The sequence below is a fragment of the Mesoplodon densirostris genome, chromosome 5, assembly GCF_025265405.1.
Source record: "Mesoplodon densirostris isolate mMesDen1 chromosome 5, mMesDen1 primary haplotype, whole genome shotgun sequence".
Taxonomy (NCBI): domain Eukaryota; kingdom Metazoa; phylum Chordata; class Mammalia; order Artiodactyla; family Ziphiidae; genus Mesoplodon; species Mesoplodon densirostris.
In genome coordinates, this window is record NC_082665.1 from 138,046,642 (window position 1) to 138,059,521 (window position 12,880).

Genomic DNA, 12,880 nt, shown 5'->3' on the forward strand with positions numbered 1-12,880 from the left:
ACAGCAAAGGAAACCATAAACAAGACGAAAAGACAACCCTCAGAATGGGAGAAAATATTTGCAAATGAAGCAACTGACAAAGGATTAATCTCCAAAATATACAAGCAGTTCATGTAGCTCAATATCAAAAAAACAAACAACCCAATCCAAACATGGGAAGAAGACCTAAACAGACATCCAAAGAAGATATACAGATTTCCAACAAACACATGAAAGGATGCTCCACATCACTAATCATTAGAGAAATGCAAATCAAAACTACAATGAGGCATAACCTCACACTGGTCATACCCAGCAACCCCACTACTGGGCATATACCCGGAGAAAATCATAATTCAAAAAGAGTCATTTACCACAACGTTCACTGCAGTATTATTTACAATAGCCAGGACATGGCAGCAACCTAAGTGTCCCTCAACAGATGAATGGATAAAGAAGATATGGCACATATATACAATGGAATATTACTCAGCCATAGAAAGAAACGAAATTGAGTTATTTGTAGTGAGGTGGATGGACATAGAGTCTGTCATACAGAGTGAAGTAAGTCAGAAAGAGAAAAGCAAATACCGTATGCTAACACATATATATGGAATCTAAAAAAAAAAAAAATTAAAGAAAAATTAGTTCTGAAAACCTAGGGGCAGGACAGGAATAAAGATGCAGACATAGAGAATGGACTAGAGGACACAGGGAGGAGGAAGGGTAAGCTGGGATGAAGTGAGATGAAGTGAGAGAGTGGCATGGACATATATACACTACCAAATGTAAAACAGATAGCTAGTAGGAAGCAGCAGCATAGCACAGGGAGATCAGTTCAGTGCTTGTGACCACCTAGAGGGGTGGGATAGGGAGGGTGGGAGGGAGGGAGACACAAGAGGGAAGAGATATGGGGATATATGTATGCATATAGCTGATTCACTTTGTTATACAGCAGAAACTAACACAACACTGTAAAGCAATTATACTCCAATAAAGATGTTTAAAAAAAAAGGTGTACATAATATTTTTTTTTTAATTTAAGTTTTGGAAATACAAACTAAGAAAACTAAAGAGTTCTTCCCACTTTCCTTGCTTTATTGATAGAGAAAGAATTTATGGGTGGGTTTTATAAACTTATGAGCTTTAGGTCTCTTTTTCGTGATGTAACTAACCCTTTTTTCACATCGATGTTTCCCTGAGTTGCTGAATTTGACTGACTTTTTACTGCACCTGAGGATGGATCAAGTGAGGTCGTTTGGTGGGAAGGACAGCCTATAGATCACAGGACATAGAGCAATGATTTTAAGTGAGTCTACTAGAAACATTTCTAATTGTGTGTGGTAAAGTTATCTTTTTCATTTTGGTTTCAATGGACTGAATGACTTTTCACACTTACTATTGATGTGAAATAAGGTCAGAGAATGTTAACTAGATTCTTACGCAGATTGCTGGTTTGGGTTACATCTTGAGAATTAGTACTAATGCATTTGTTTGATTATCATGATAATTATACTCTTTCTCCCCATTTTCGGAAATTATTCCAGAGATAAGAGCATAATAAATTATGTTTAAGTTGAAAAATAAAAAAAATTAGGAAATGGAAAATATACAACTGTACTAAAGTACTCTTTTATCACTTCCTATTACTTTTATTACTGAGTTCACTTTTTTGGTTAGAATTTCAGAAATAAAATATCTAGCTTGAACTACAGTACTTGTAACACTGACTTGGAATAAGTTTTGTTATCGGGTGAGACTCATTTTGAAACTGCTTTGCCTTTCCTCAGGAAGGCAGTTGTTAACTTTGCTCACACTGCTTTTTACAATCACATTGTTTAAATAAAAAAAAAAGTTTCTATCATGAACAAGACAAACAGAAACATCTTTAATACAAAAGTGCTCTCTTTTAGAACGGTGGCGGGCAGGAGGAACGCTGCTGCTCATGAAATTAAAGCACACTCACTGTTAAAGTTTTTGAAACAGAAAAAAAAATTATTTCTCTCTGGAATCCCACTCTTAATGATTACCATGTTGCGACTTTACTTATTTTGAAGAGGTCTTTTCTTAACCAGTTCTCCTCTTTGACAGCAGCCTTAACAGAAGGTTTAATTCAATTCAGAAAGTAACAAATAGCTAAAAATTATGGAGCATTTATGACATCATGCTAAACACCTGACAGGTATTCACTTATTTAAACCTTATGACAATCCTATAAAGTCAGCCACTACTATCATCATCCTCATTTTACAGATTGACTGACTACAGAATAAAAATACTCCACTTGAAAATAACTTGCTCTAGTAAATAAGAACCAGGATTCTAATCCAGGCAGTCTGGCCTCAGATCCCTGGCTCTTAACCCATTGCCCTACACTGTCTCTCCTCCAATCTCATTTTCATAAGTAAACTGAAATTTAAGAGATGTTAGGTAATTTGCCCAAGGTCATGGAGCTACAGAGTGGTAGAACTGGAATTCAACCCAGACTGTAACTTCCATTGCTGGAGCTCTTAACTACTTTGCTATATAATCCAATCCATTCACACCACCAACCACTGGGTGCTTCTCTCCTAACTCTGCCCACTGACCCCCACAAACACCTACCAAGCAACGAAATCTCTAACAAATCCCTACAACAGAATCAAACATGCCCCTGCCAATTCTAAAGCTCCATGTTTCTAGATATGAACCTACATAATTGATAACTTCATATTTCCTTTAAGGGTTAAAGAAAAGAGAAACAATAAGAGATGAAAAGAGAATGAATTGCTAATTTAAAAAATCCAATAATCTAAAGTTCCAAGGAATAAATGCTATTAAAAGAAAATATGAAGGACTTTCCCTGGTGGTCTAGCGGTTAAGACTCTGCACTTCCACTGCAGGGTGCACAGGTTCGATCCCTGGTCAAGGAACTAAGATCCTGCATGCCATGAGGCACAGCCAAAAAAAATTAAAATTAAAAAAAAAAGAAAAGAAAGAAAAGAAAATATGAAAGAACTAAATCTCCAAGGAAAAGCTATTAATCAACTCAAATATTTATTGAATTCCTACTGTGTAACTCTTACTAGGTACCAGAAACATAAAGTTTAGTAAGACACAGTCCTGCCTTCCAGGAACCCATGATCTAAGGGGCTTACTGACTAGTCAGCAACACACTATATAGTAGCATCTCCATATCCTCTTAAAACTCACGAACCAGTTGGACAAATACTGTTGTCAGGGAATTAACAGTCAAGTGGGAGAATTCAACTGCCAAAAATAATATCATTTGGCATACCAATAAGCATGACTGAAACTGACTTTATCTTTTCAAAAGCAACATCCTAATACCTGTCCAAAATAGAACTAGAATCAACCTGATATCCAACATACTTAAATTTTATTATTACAAACCCAGATTTCAGGGGTGTTCTTATTCGGCTAAAAGAAAGAGCTAATATTTTCTACCTCTTGACTCACTTCCTTTGAATGACTGTGTTACCACATCTAGTTCCTCTGCCTCAATTTTTAGTTCCCCCTTTTCCTAGTTACATGACTCCACAGCCCACTTCCCACCAGCTATCTCTGCATTCCTGTCAGCCTCTACCTTTAGTGACAACATAAAGACCAGGTTTAAGCAGCTCTCAGGGATAGTTCCTTCACTAGATGACAACATACATTCCACACCTACCTGCCTGAGGCACAGGGAACACTGCTGGCAGGGACTGCTTATTCTTCTATATCTTTTTGTTTTGTATCTACGTTAAAAAATACAACTTGGGCAGTCGCATACACTGCTCAAGGGAGTGAGTGAAAGATGATGAGAATGTTAATTATAAAGAAGATAACAAAGATACAACATTTACTATGTGTCAGATACTGTTCTAAGCAGTTTACCTTATTTAATCATCACTACAACACTCCAGTTTACAAATCAAAAAAAGGAGGTATTTATAGTGACTAAGTAATTTGATCCATATCACATAGCTAGTCAAGTTCCCAGAGCAGTCCACTGAAAATCATTTAACCCATCATGTAGCTGATCCACAGAATAACAGTTCACTTCAGGTGAAAAAGAAAGAAGACAAGGAGTGGCAGATGTTAGAATCAACAGAGGAAAAAACAGAGAGAGAATGAAAGAAAACAAAGGAGAAAAGAGAAACAAGGAGAACTCCATTCGCGGTTCAGTCTATAAATCCTCTACCTCATTTCAAAAGTCATGCTAAGACTATTCCAAGGACTTCGGGGACCAATTTAGAGAAGAGATCTGAATAGCAATGGACTCAGTCCTTTAAAGGTTGTACTTCCACTCCATCTCAAAAAGATCCAGACTATTCTAGAAAACTCTGATCAACCAGTTTCCTACTAAGGAGGGTAACAGAGGGTGAGAAATCTCATAGGGATTAGATTCGCTATGCCCTCAAAAAGCTATGGTATAGAAACCAGCCTGGCTCTCTCAAGTTCTACAATGATTCTAGGCCCTTCCACAAGAGCTACAGTATGAAAAAGCATGGCTGAGGACCACATTAAGCTTTGGTCAGCAACAATTCTGGCCCTTCTATTTCTCACCTAATGTCATTAAGCAAATCGCTTGCACCCAGAAAGAAAAACCAGTAAATCCTTTGCATAGCACCTAGAGTACAGGCGTACACACACACACATCACATGTACAGATACCGTTAATTCTTTTCTAACTTCACATAAATGAGAAATAGGAAATACATACAATTTCTAGTGCAGAGGACAGTAAGACAGTAGCCCAGAAAGGACTACAAAGGCTTTGAGGAGCAAACTTCTTCTCTAAAAACTCTGCTATCCACCATCAAACATAAGGCCAGGGCTTCCCTGGTGGCGCAGTGGTTGGGAGTCCGCCTGCCGATGCAGGGGACGCGGGTTCGTGCCCCGGTCCGGGAAGATCCCATGTGCCGCGGAGCAGCTGGGCCCGTGAGCCATGGCCACTGAGCCTGCGTGTCCAGAGCCTGTGCTCCGCAACAGGAGAGGCCACAACAGTGAGAGGCCTGCATACCGCAAAAAAAAAAAACAAAAAAAACCCATAAGGCCATTATGCTGCCTGCATCTGCCTCACAAGATGCGGTGTTGCGCCAGGACCTTGCTTCAGACATACATCATGGGAGACTTACAGAGGAATACCCAAGCCCCAACTCTCCCATCCTTTCCCCAAGTTCAGAGGACTTGGCTTAAGTACCTAATGTTAAGGAATAAATGCTTGTGTCCCCCCAAAATTCATATATTGAAGCCCTAAGGAAATGTGATCGTCCTAGGAAGTGAGGTCTTTGGGAGGTAATTAGGTTTAGGTGAGGTTATGAGGGTGGAGTCACCATGATGGGATTTGTGTCCTTATAAGAAGAGAAAGATAGACCAGAGCTTCCTGCTTCTGTCACCATGTGAGGACACAGCAGCAAGGTGGCCATCTGTAAGCCAGGAAGAGGGCCTTCACCAAGAACCTAATCTGCTGGCACCTGGATCTCGGACTTCCCAGGCTCCAGAACTGACTGTATGGAGGAAATGTCTGAGGAAATGGTGAAATGAAAGAGATAATTTGTGAACTTGGCTGAAAGGCTACACAATTGGTCTGCAAGTTTTTTCCAACTGTCACACACACACACACACAAAAAGTCCAATATATTCACTGGAAAAAATTTGCATGTAAGTGGACCCACGCAGTTCAAACCTGTGTTGTTCAAGGGTCGACTGTATAAAGAAAACTCCAAGCTCAGAGTGGATCGATGGCAGAAAACCAGAGTGAACAGTCTGGATGGAAGCCAAGCTCTCAAGATTAAAAAGTCAAGATGGAAGGAAAAACTCATCAGGTTTTTGGTGACCCTCAGCAGAATTCGTCCAAATGGAAGCCTGTCCAATAAGAAGAGCAAATCCACGGGTCTGTGAGGAACCATTATACCAATTTCCATAGTGGCTGCACCATTTTATATTCACACCAACAACACCAAGGGTTCCAGTTTCTCCACATGTTTGTCAATACTTATTTTCTGGTTTTTGATAACAGCCATCCTAATGGTTATGATATGATATCTCATTGTGGTTTTGATTTGCATTTCTCTAATAATTAGTGATTTGAACATTTTTTCTTGTGCTTACTGGCCATTTGTACATCTTCTTTGGAGAACTGTCTATTCAATTTTTTTGTCCATGTTTAAATCTAGTTATTTATTTTTTTGTTGCTGTTAAACAGTAGGAGTTCTTTATATATTCTAGATGTTACCCCCTAATTAGATATATGATTTGCAAATATTTTCTCCCATTCCCTGGGATTCCTCTTCACTCTCTTGATATGTTCTTTGAATGCACAAATGTTTTAAATTTTGATGTAGTCCAATTTATCTATGTTTTTCTTTTTTCACCTGTGCTTCTGGTGTTATATCCAAGAAATCATTGCCAAATCCAAACTCATGAAGTTTTTCCCATATGTTTTCTCCTAAGTGTTTTTTTAGTATTAGCTCAGCTCTTATGTTTAGGTCTTTGATTCACTTTAAGTTAATCTTTTGTATATGGTGTAAGGTAAGAGCTCAACTTCATTCTTTTGCATGTGAATATTCAATTTTCCTGGCACCATTTGCTGAAAACATATGGAACACGTTACAAATTTCCATGTCATACTTGTGCAGGGGCCATGCTAATCTTCTCTATATCATTCCAATTTTAGTTTATGTGCTGCCAAAATGAACATTAGATGTCTTTCAAAATTAAAATTATCTTTGGGATTTCTCAAAGAGCCCCTGGAAAATCACAATGATTTATACATTTATCTTATGAAAAGAGAGATGCCAGAAATATTTTAGGTTACTTTGATATACTTTATACTCCTGAACTAGCTCATCACTATATAAGGAATTCATGAGAATTATCAAATGAAAAGATAACTTCGTACAGATTAAATGTTATTCATATAAAATTTTCTGAGATTGTACATTGTGCAAAATAAACTGACAGGGTCAAGAGATTTGTTAATGCCTTCGCTGTCCATGATGTAATCTAAACCAAGGAAAAGTATTAATAAAACTCTTAAGAAAGGAAAAGAAAAGAGATAAGACCATTATGCTTCTCTTCTGACTCATTAATGTTAACTTGAGGTTGAAATTTTCTATGGACATCTTGTACAATTTTTTAAAATATCACTATCAAGGTCATTATAGATACACCAATTACCAAGAAAAACAGTAAGATTCTACATAAAACACACAGCATTTAAATATATGTGCTCATCAGCACTCAAGAAGCACACACTCTCAAGAGCAACAACATTTATCACGTACTTATTGTACATGAGATCTTATTAAACATCAAGGAATAAAATAATGAGCAAGGTCCCCCACTTTCAAGTAATAGCTATGCACGTGCACCTGTATGTTTGTAAACACTTTGTAAGATTCCATTATTTTGTTATTGTATAACACTCCATCATTTAGGTCTTTTAAAAAACTTTTCTTTTAAGGGATGTTTTTAGACATGAATAAATTTTACTGTTTAAATTTACTTACTGCTAAAATGTCCGCTTCTACAGGCAGTAGGTTTAGGAATGCAAAGAGCTGGACAGTCAAGATGGTATAGACTTGTGTGGCCGACAGCATGAGCATCCCGATGGAGAGCAGCATCTCGCTGTAAAATCACCTGGAAGACAAGTAGATGAATAACAATAAATTCTGGTGCATTGTCCTTGAAAATAAGTTATTTGATATATTAGCTCCTGATGTCCAAAAATATCTCTTAATTACAAACATGGATTAAGAGTAAAATGAAACTTGTATTTCAAAAGCATAATTGTTTACACAGATTTGGACATTTAGGTAAACACCCAGTGTTAGTCAATACCTACGTAACTCATGGTGACTAAGTTCTATGTTTTAGCCACAAAATAATGATCCTCCCACAGTTCTCAGTTTACAGTACAGCTTGTCTACCAACTCAATTATGGGACAAGCAAGATTTCAATCAAAATAATGATTAAAAAATGCACAAGCACCTTTGATTTAAAATTTTTTACAAAGAATTTTATAATTTGTAAATTTACTTTTTATTTATTCTTGAATATTGTACCCACATTAGAGAGTACTTTTTTAAACTGGCCATTTATTATAAAGTAATACTTTTTGCCCTTTTCCTCCTAGCAATATATCCATACCTTTTTGCCTCTCTACATCCCAATGGCAATAGTGCAGCTACCTCTCCCAACCTCATCCAATTCTCTACATGAATCCCTATCTATCTTACAGCAAAAAGGTACCATGAAAGAACTCAATGTTAACCAAATAAGTAACAAAATTCTCATTGGTAAGCCTCAACCAATTGTATAACATACTTCTTAAATGGTGAGGATGAAGTTTACAAAGACAAGAGCCTTTATAATGAATTATTTCATTAAATACCACAAATTCATGTAATAGCAATTTTGATGATGATTGCTGTCGGTAAAGCTCTGCACTTAGAGACTACCAGAGAGACTCACAATGACTCTTTGACACACACTGAAAGAGAGATACCCTTGAATAATTTTTGAACTGCCATCTTACAAAGCCATTAATAACAGAGATGAAATAAAGGTGAAAATACGTTAAACATATAGATTTATCCCAGAGACAGAAAGTAAATTAGTGGTTGCCTGGGGATGGGAGTAAGAATCAGGGAGAGAGGGGGGACAAATAGAAATGGGAATGGCTACTCATGGAAATGGGGTTTCTTTTCGGGATGATGAAAATGTTCTAAAATTAGATGGCCCCGATGATTGCACAACTCTATAAATAAATTAAAAATCACTGCACTTTTTACTTTAAATGGGTAAATTTTATGGTGTATCGTATCTCAATAAAGCTGTTTTTAAAATGCATAGATTTGTTGGTATTAGTTTCTTAGGTAAAATACATTTTATAATATAGCTCTCTTGAGAAAAGATTTAACACAGCAGGACTGAGACTGCTATCATTAGAAAGGCCTGCTTGCAAGGCTGGCCCTTTGCTGGCATCTGAGAACTGAAGATTTCAGGAGGGTTCCCATCGTTCTCTGGTAAGAACAAGCTCACTGTGCCTAAATTCTGCAAACAATGTGGTTTATGTTGAATACCTACTTTCTTTCTGGGAGTGTGAAATTTTGGTATGTGCTAGGTGGAGGGTACCTACCTGAATAGCCCCCAATATAAACCCTGGGCACTGAATCTCTAATGAGCTCCCCTGGTAGACATTTCACATGTGTCATCATAACTCACTGCTGAGAAATTAAGCATATCCCCTGCGACTCCACTGAGAGAGTCTCTTAAAAGCTCACACCTGGTTTTCTCTGGATTTTACCCCATGTGTCTTTTCCCTTTGCCAACTCTGCTTTGTATCCTTTCACTGTAATAAATCATAGTCATGAGTACAATCATATGCTGAGTCCTGTAAGTCCTTCTAGTGAATCACTGAACTTGGGGGTGGTCTTGGGGACCCCCATCATAACCACATTATACAATTTCTAGGCAGAAATCATACCATAAAAACATATAAATCCTTATAAAATAAGGTATATTTGCTACTAAATTTTGCTAGAAAAAATAAATACACAGTATATTGACCACTGACCTGTTTGGGAAACTTAACCTGAATAAGAACTATGACTTCCCTTGTAAAGTTTTGGAATTCCCAGCTAACTTTAGGGGAGCGAGATGAGCTGAGAGTTTAGAGGTGAAATAACTCTTAAGAATAGAAATGATAATAATCACAACAACTATAACTGACCACTTACTAACCAGGCATTGCTTTAAGCATGTTATTGAATTTAAGTCATCTAATCCTAACAACACCCTATGAGGTAGCATTTCATGGTTGGGGAAAACTTAGGCCCTATTAGGGAACTTGTCCGAGATCAAATAATGAATAATAGCAGAGCCAGTATTCAAACCCAGGCAATCTGCTTCTGAAGTCTACATGCTAAAAAGCCCAAATGAAAATAGCATCAATATCCAAGGTTGATGTCCAAAAGGTAGAGTAATGGACCTATGCTTACACGGGTACTCAAAGGGCTTCAAACCAATGTTCATGGCACAGCAGCCACTGGAGTATTTACTTCTTTTGCTGTGTGTGTGTGTGTGTGTGTGTGTGTGTGTGTGTGTGTGTGTGTGTGTGTGTGTGTGTGTGTGTGTGTGTGTGTGTGTGTGTGTGTGTGTGTGTGTGTGTGTGTGTGTGTGTGTACTTAATAATATGCAGTGGGTTTTGGTTATACTTTTTATTGCCTTTTTTAAAATAACACATTCAGGACTTTTAAAGTCTCTATTTACAAAACTAATTCTTGTTCATTGTAGAAAATGTGTGAAAAATTAAAATCACTCATAATCGCCAAATAAAAGAATAACCAGTGTTCATATTTTGATGTATAACCTCCCATTCTTTTAGTTACGTGTAAATTCAAATATATATTTAGCAAAACTGGGATACACTATACATGTTGTTTTGTTAACTATTCTCTTCACTTACTGTATTATGAATATTTTCGTAATTCATTACTATATTTGAAAAAATTAAAACTTTCAAACCCTGTACAATAACATCCCCTCAGGAACCCTTACAGACAGCAGTCCATGAGACCCGCTAGGGCTTCCAGCCCTTTCAAACACTACTTTTTTTAAAACTCTATCTCATATACTGGGTTCCCATATATAACTTTGTTATACAAAATGAAAACTACTGGTCTAAAACAGGATGTATAATGACCACATGATATTTCGTATAAATGTTCTATAATGGATTTAATGGAATCCCTATTGTTGGAGGCTGAATTTGCTTCTTCTTATAAACTCTGCAATAAATATTCTTATAGTTAAACCTTACAGGTACATCCTTAATTTTTTTAGATTAAAGTCACAGAAGTGAGTGGTAGTAGTATAACTGTGGTAAGAAATACGAGATCTAGTATTAGACAGACCTAAGTTTACATCTCAGCACTGCCACATGCTAACAGTGTGATTCTGAGGCAAAATTATTAAATTGCTTCATCTGTAAAAGGAGATTATTTAGGATTTAAAAGACAACTGTGGTGAATAAATACAAAAATGCATATAAGGACTTAACACAACAGTGAAATACAGGAGGAAAAGAGTTTGGGTGGTGATGCCAGTAGATGAGAGAGAAAATACAGAAGGAGAACTACAGTTAGTGGAAGTGAGAGCAATTCGGGAATTTTTTCACTTAATGTTTATAAAACATTCTAGTGGACATGTAAACAGTGATAAATAGAAGTCAGGAGCTCTACCCAAGGCATAAGAGAGATTTAGGAATCATCAACAAACAGGTGATAACTAAATTGATCTTAATGTAAAATAAAAATTAAAAAGAGAAGAGGGCTAAAGAAAACTCTGAATATCTAAATTTAGGTAGAAAGAGAAAGCAGAGAAAAGAAAGAGAGAAAGAGATTGATTTCACAAAAGACTAGAAAAAAACAACTTTAAAATGAATGTGGGGGAAGGAAGGCAGTTAGTCAACAGAAGTAAATGTTGGAGAAGAGGCAAAAAGGTCTACAATTTTCACATTTTAAGAATCTGTCCAGGGAATTCCCTCGCGGTCAGTGGTCAGGACTCCACACTTTCACTGCCGAGGGCCCAGGTTTGATCACTGGTCGGGGAACGAAGATCCCACATGCCGCGCAGTGTGGCCAAAAACAAAAATTGTTTAAAAAAAAAAAAGAGTCTGTCCAAACTAAACAATTTAAGTTTCCAGTAATCGAACAGGTGCCCTTGCTCTTGCTCTGATCAACTCACTGTTTCAAGAATGCACCCTGCTGTTGCCAGCACTAAATTTTTATTCGTGTATTATCCAGAAACTAAAATATACTCTACCTACAAAGAAAAATTTAGGGAAAAACTATGAATCCTATAAAATCCCATGCAAAATTTTATGTATGTATAGATACATGCAGTTTCTTGAAAAAGGTCCATGTTTGTTAATGCAGTCTCCAAAAAAAGCACAATAGGGTTTTTTTGTTGTTAAATCTTCCCTTCTCCAAGAAGTTTTCTGGAAGGAAAGGTTAACAAGTTTAAATCCTTTGTTACTTTCTCCCAGCACTTAAACTACTGGGTTGGGATAAATATAGACTGTCAACTGTATCACTAGGCAACATTATTTATTGTAAAAATGACTTTCTAATTGGTGAAAACTGTAAAGACTGTATGTAGGTTAACTGTAAAAATCCTTGAGAGACACCAAACAGGTTTCTAGAGATGTATCCATTGCCACCATCTCTGATCATACCTAATTTTGCCTTCTATTTGACAAAATTCTACTACTAATTATAAACAAACATTTTATCTGAAATTAGCTACTTGACTCTGTCTAAAGGGTTTTCCAACTGGCAAATTCTCATTCTACTTTTCATCAGTCTATATCACCTAAGATGTATTCTTGCTAAAATTATTTTAACCCAGTTCTAACAAGCCTTTAGCTCTAACTTCAAGTTTACAAGCAATACATGGAATAGAATTAAATAAGTAAAATAAGATGGATGCGTTACTTGAGGGCATTGCACCAATTTCTATAAAATTAAATGGAATAAACAGAACAGTGTAAGGGGACAGAATGGGAGAACAGCATGAGACTGTTGTACATTAAAAGAGATAAAAAACATTACATCCAAATGCCAAACACAGGTTCAAGCAAACCAACAATAAAAATACAATTTAGGAACAAGAGGGACAATGTGAATGTAGTCTAGATATTAGATAACTTTTTAAAAATAATTGTTGATTTCCTTAGGTATGATGACAGTATTGTGGTCATATGAGAAAGTCCCTATTTCTAGACTGCCTACTGAAATGCTTAGGAATGAAATGTCATGATATCTGTAATTTACTTTAAAATTCTCCAGCCAAAAAAAATAAATAAACCAAAACACTAATCAACGTTAAATCTAGGAGAAGATTATATTG

General features: G+C 36.6%; 1 protein-coding gene and 1 non-coding gene across 4 annotated transcripts in view; both read right to left on the reverse strand.

Annotated features, from left to right (window-relative positions):
- The window catches only part of RNF13 (ring finger protein 13), a 214,792-nt gene that overhangs the window by 105,686 nt on the left and 96,226 nt on the right, over positions 1 to 12,880 (reverse strand). For all 3 annotated transcript variants that reach the window (XM_060099540.1, XM_060099539.1, XM_060099541.1), the window contains one exon: positions 7,476 to 7,605. In XM_060099540.1, coding sequence (XP_059955523.1) covers positions 7,476 to 7,589 — 114 coding nt within the window. In that variant the 5' untranslated portion in view covers positions 7,590 to 7,605. The remainder of the gene's footprint in view (positions 1 to 7,475; positions 7,606 to 12,880) is intronic.
- Positions 6,558 to 6,662, reverse strand: LOC132491523 (U6 spliceosomal RNA). Its single transcript, XR_009532732.1, has one exon. It is a non-coding gene; the product is annotated as a U6 spliceosomal RNA (small nuclear RNA).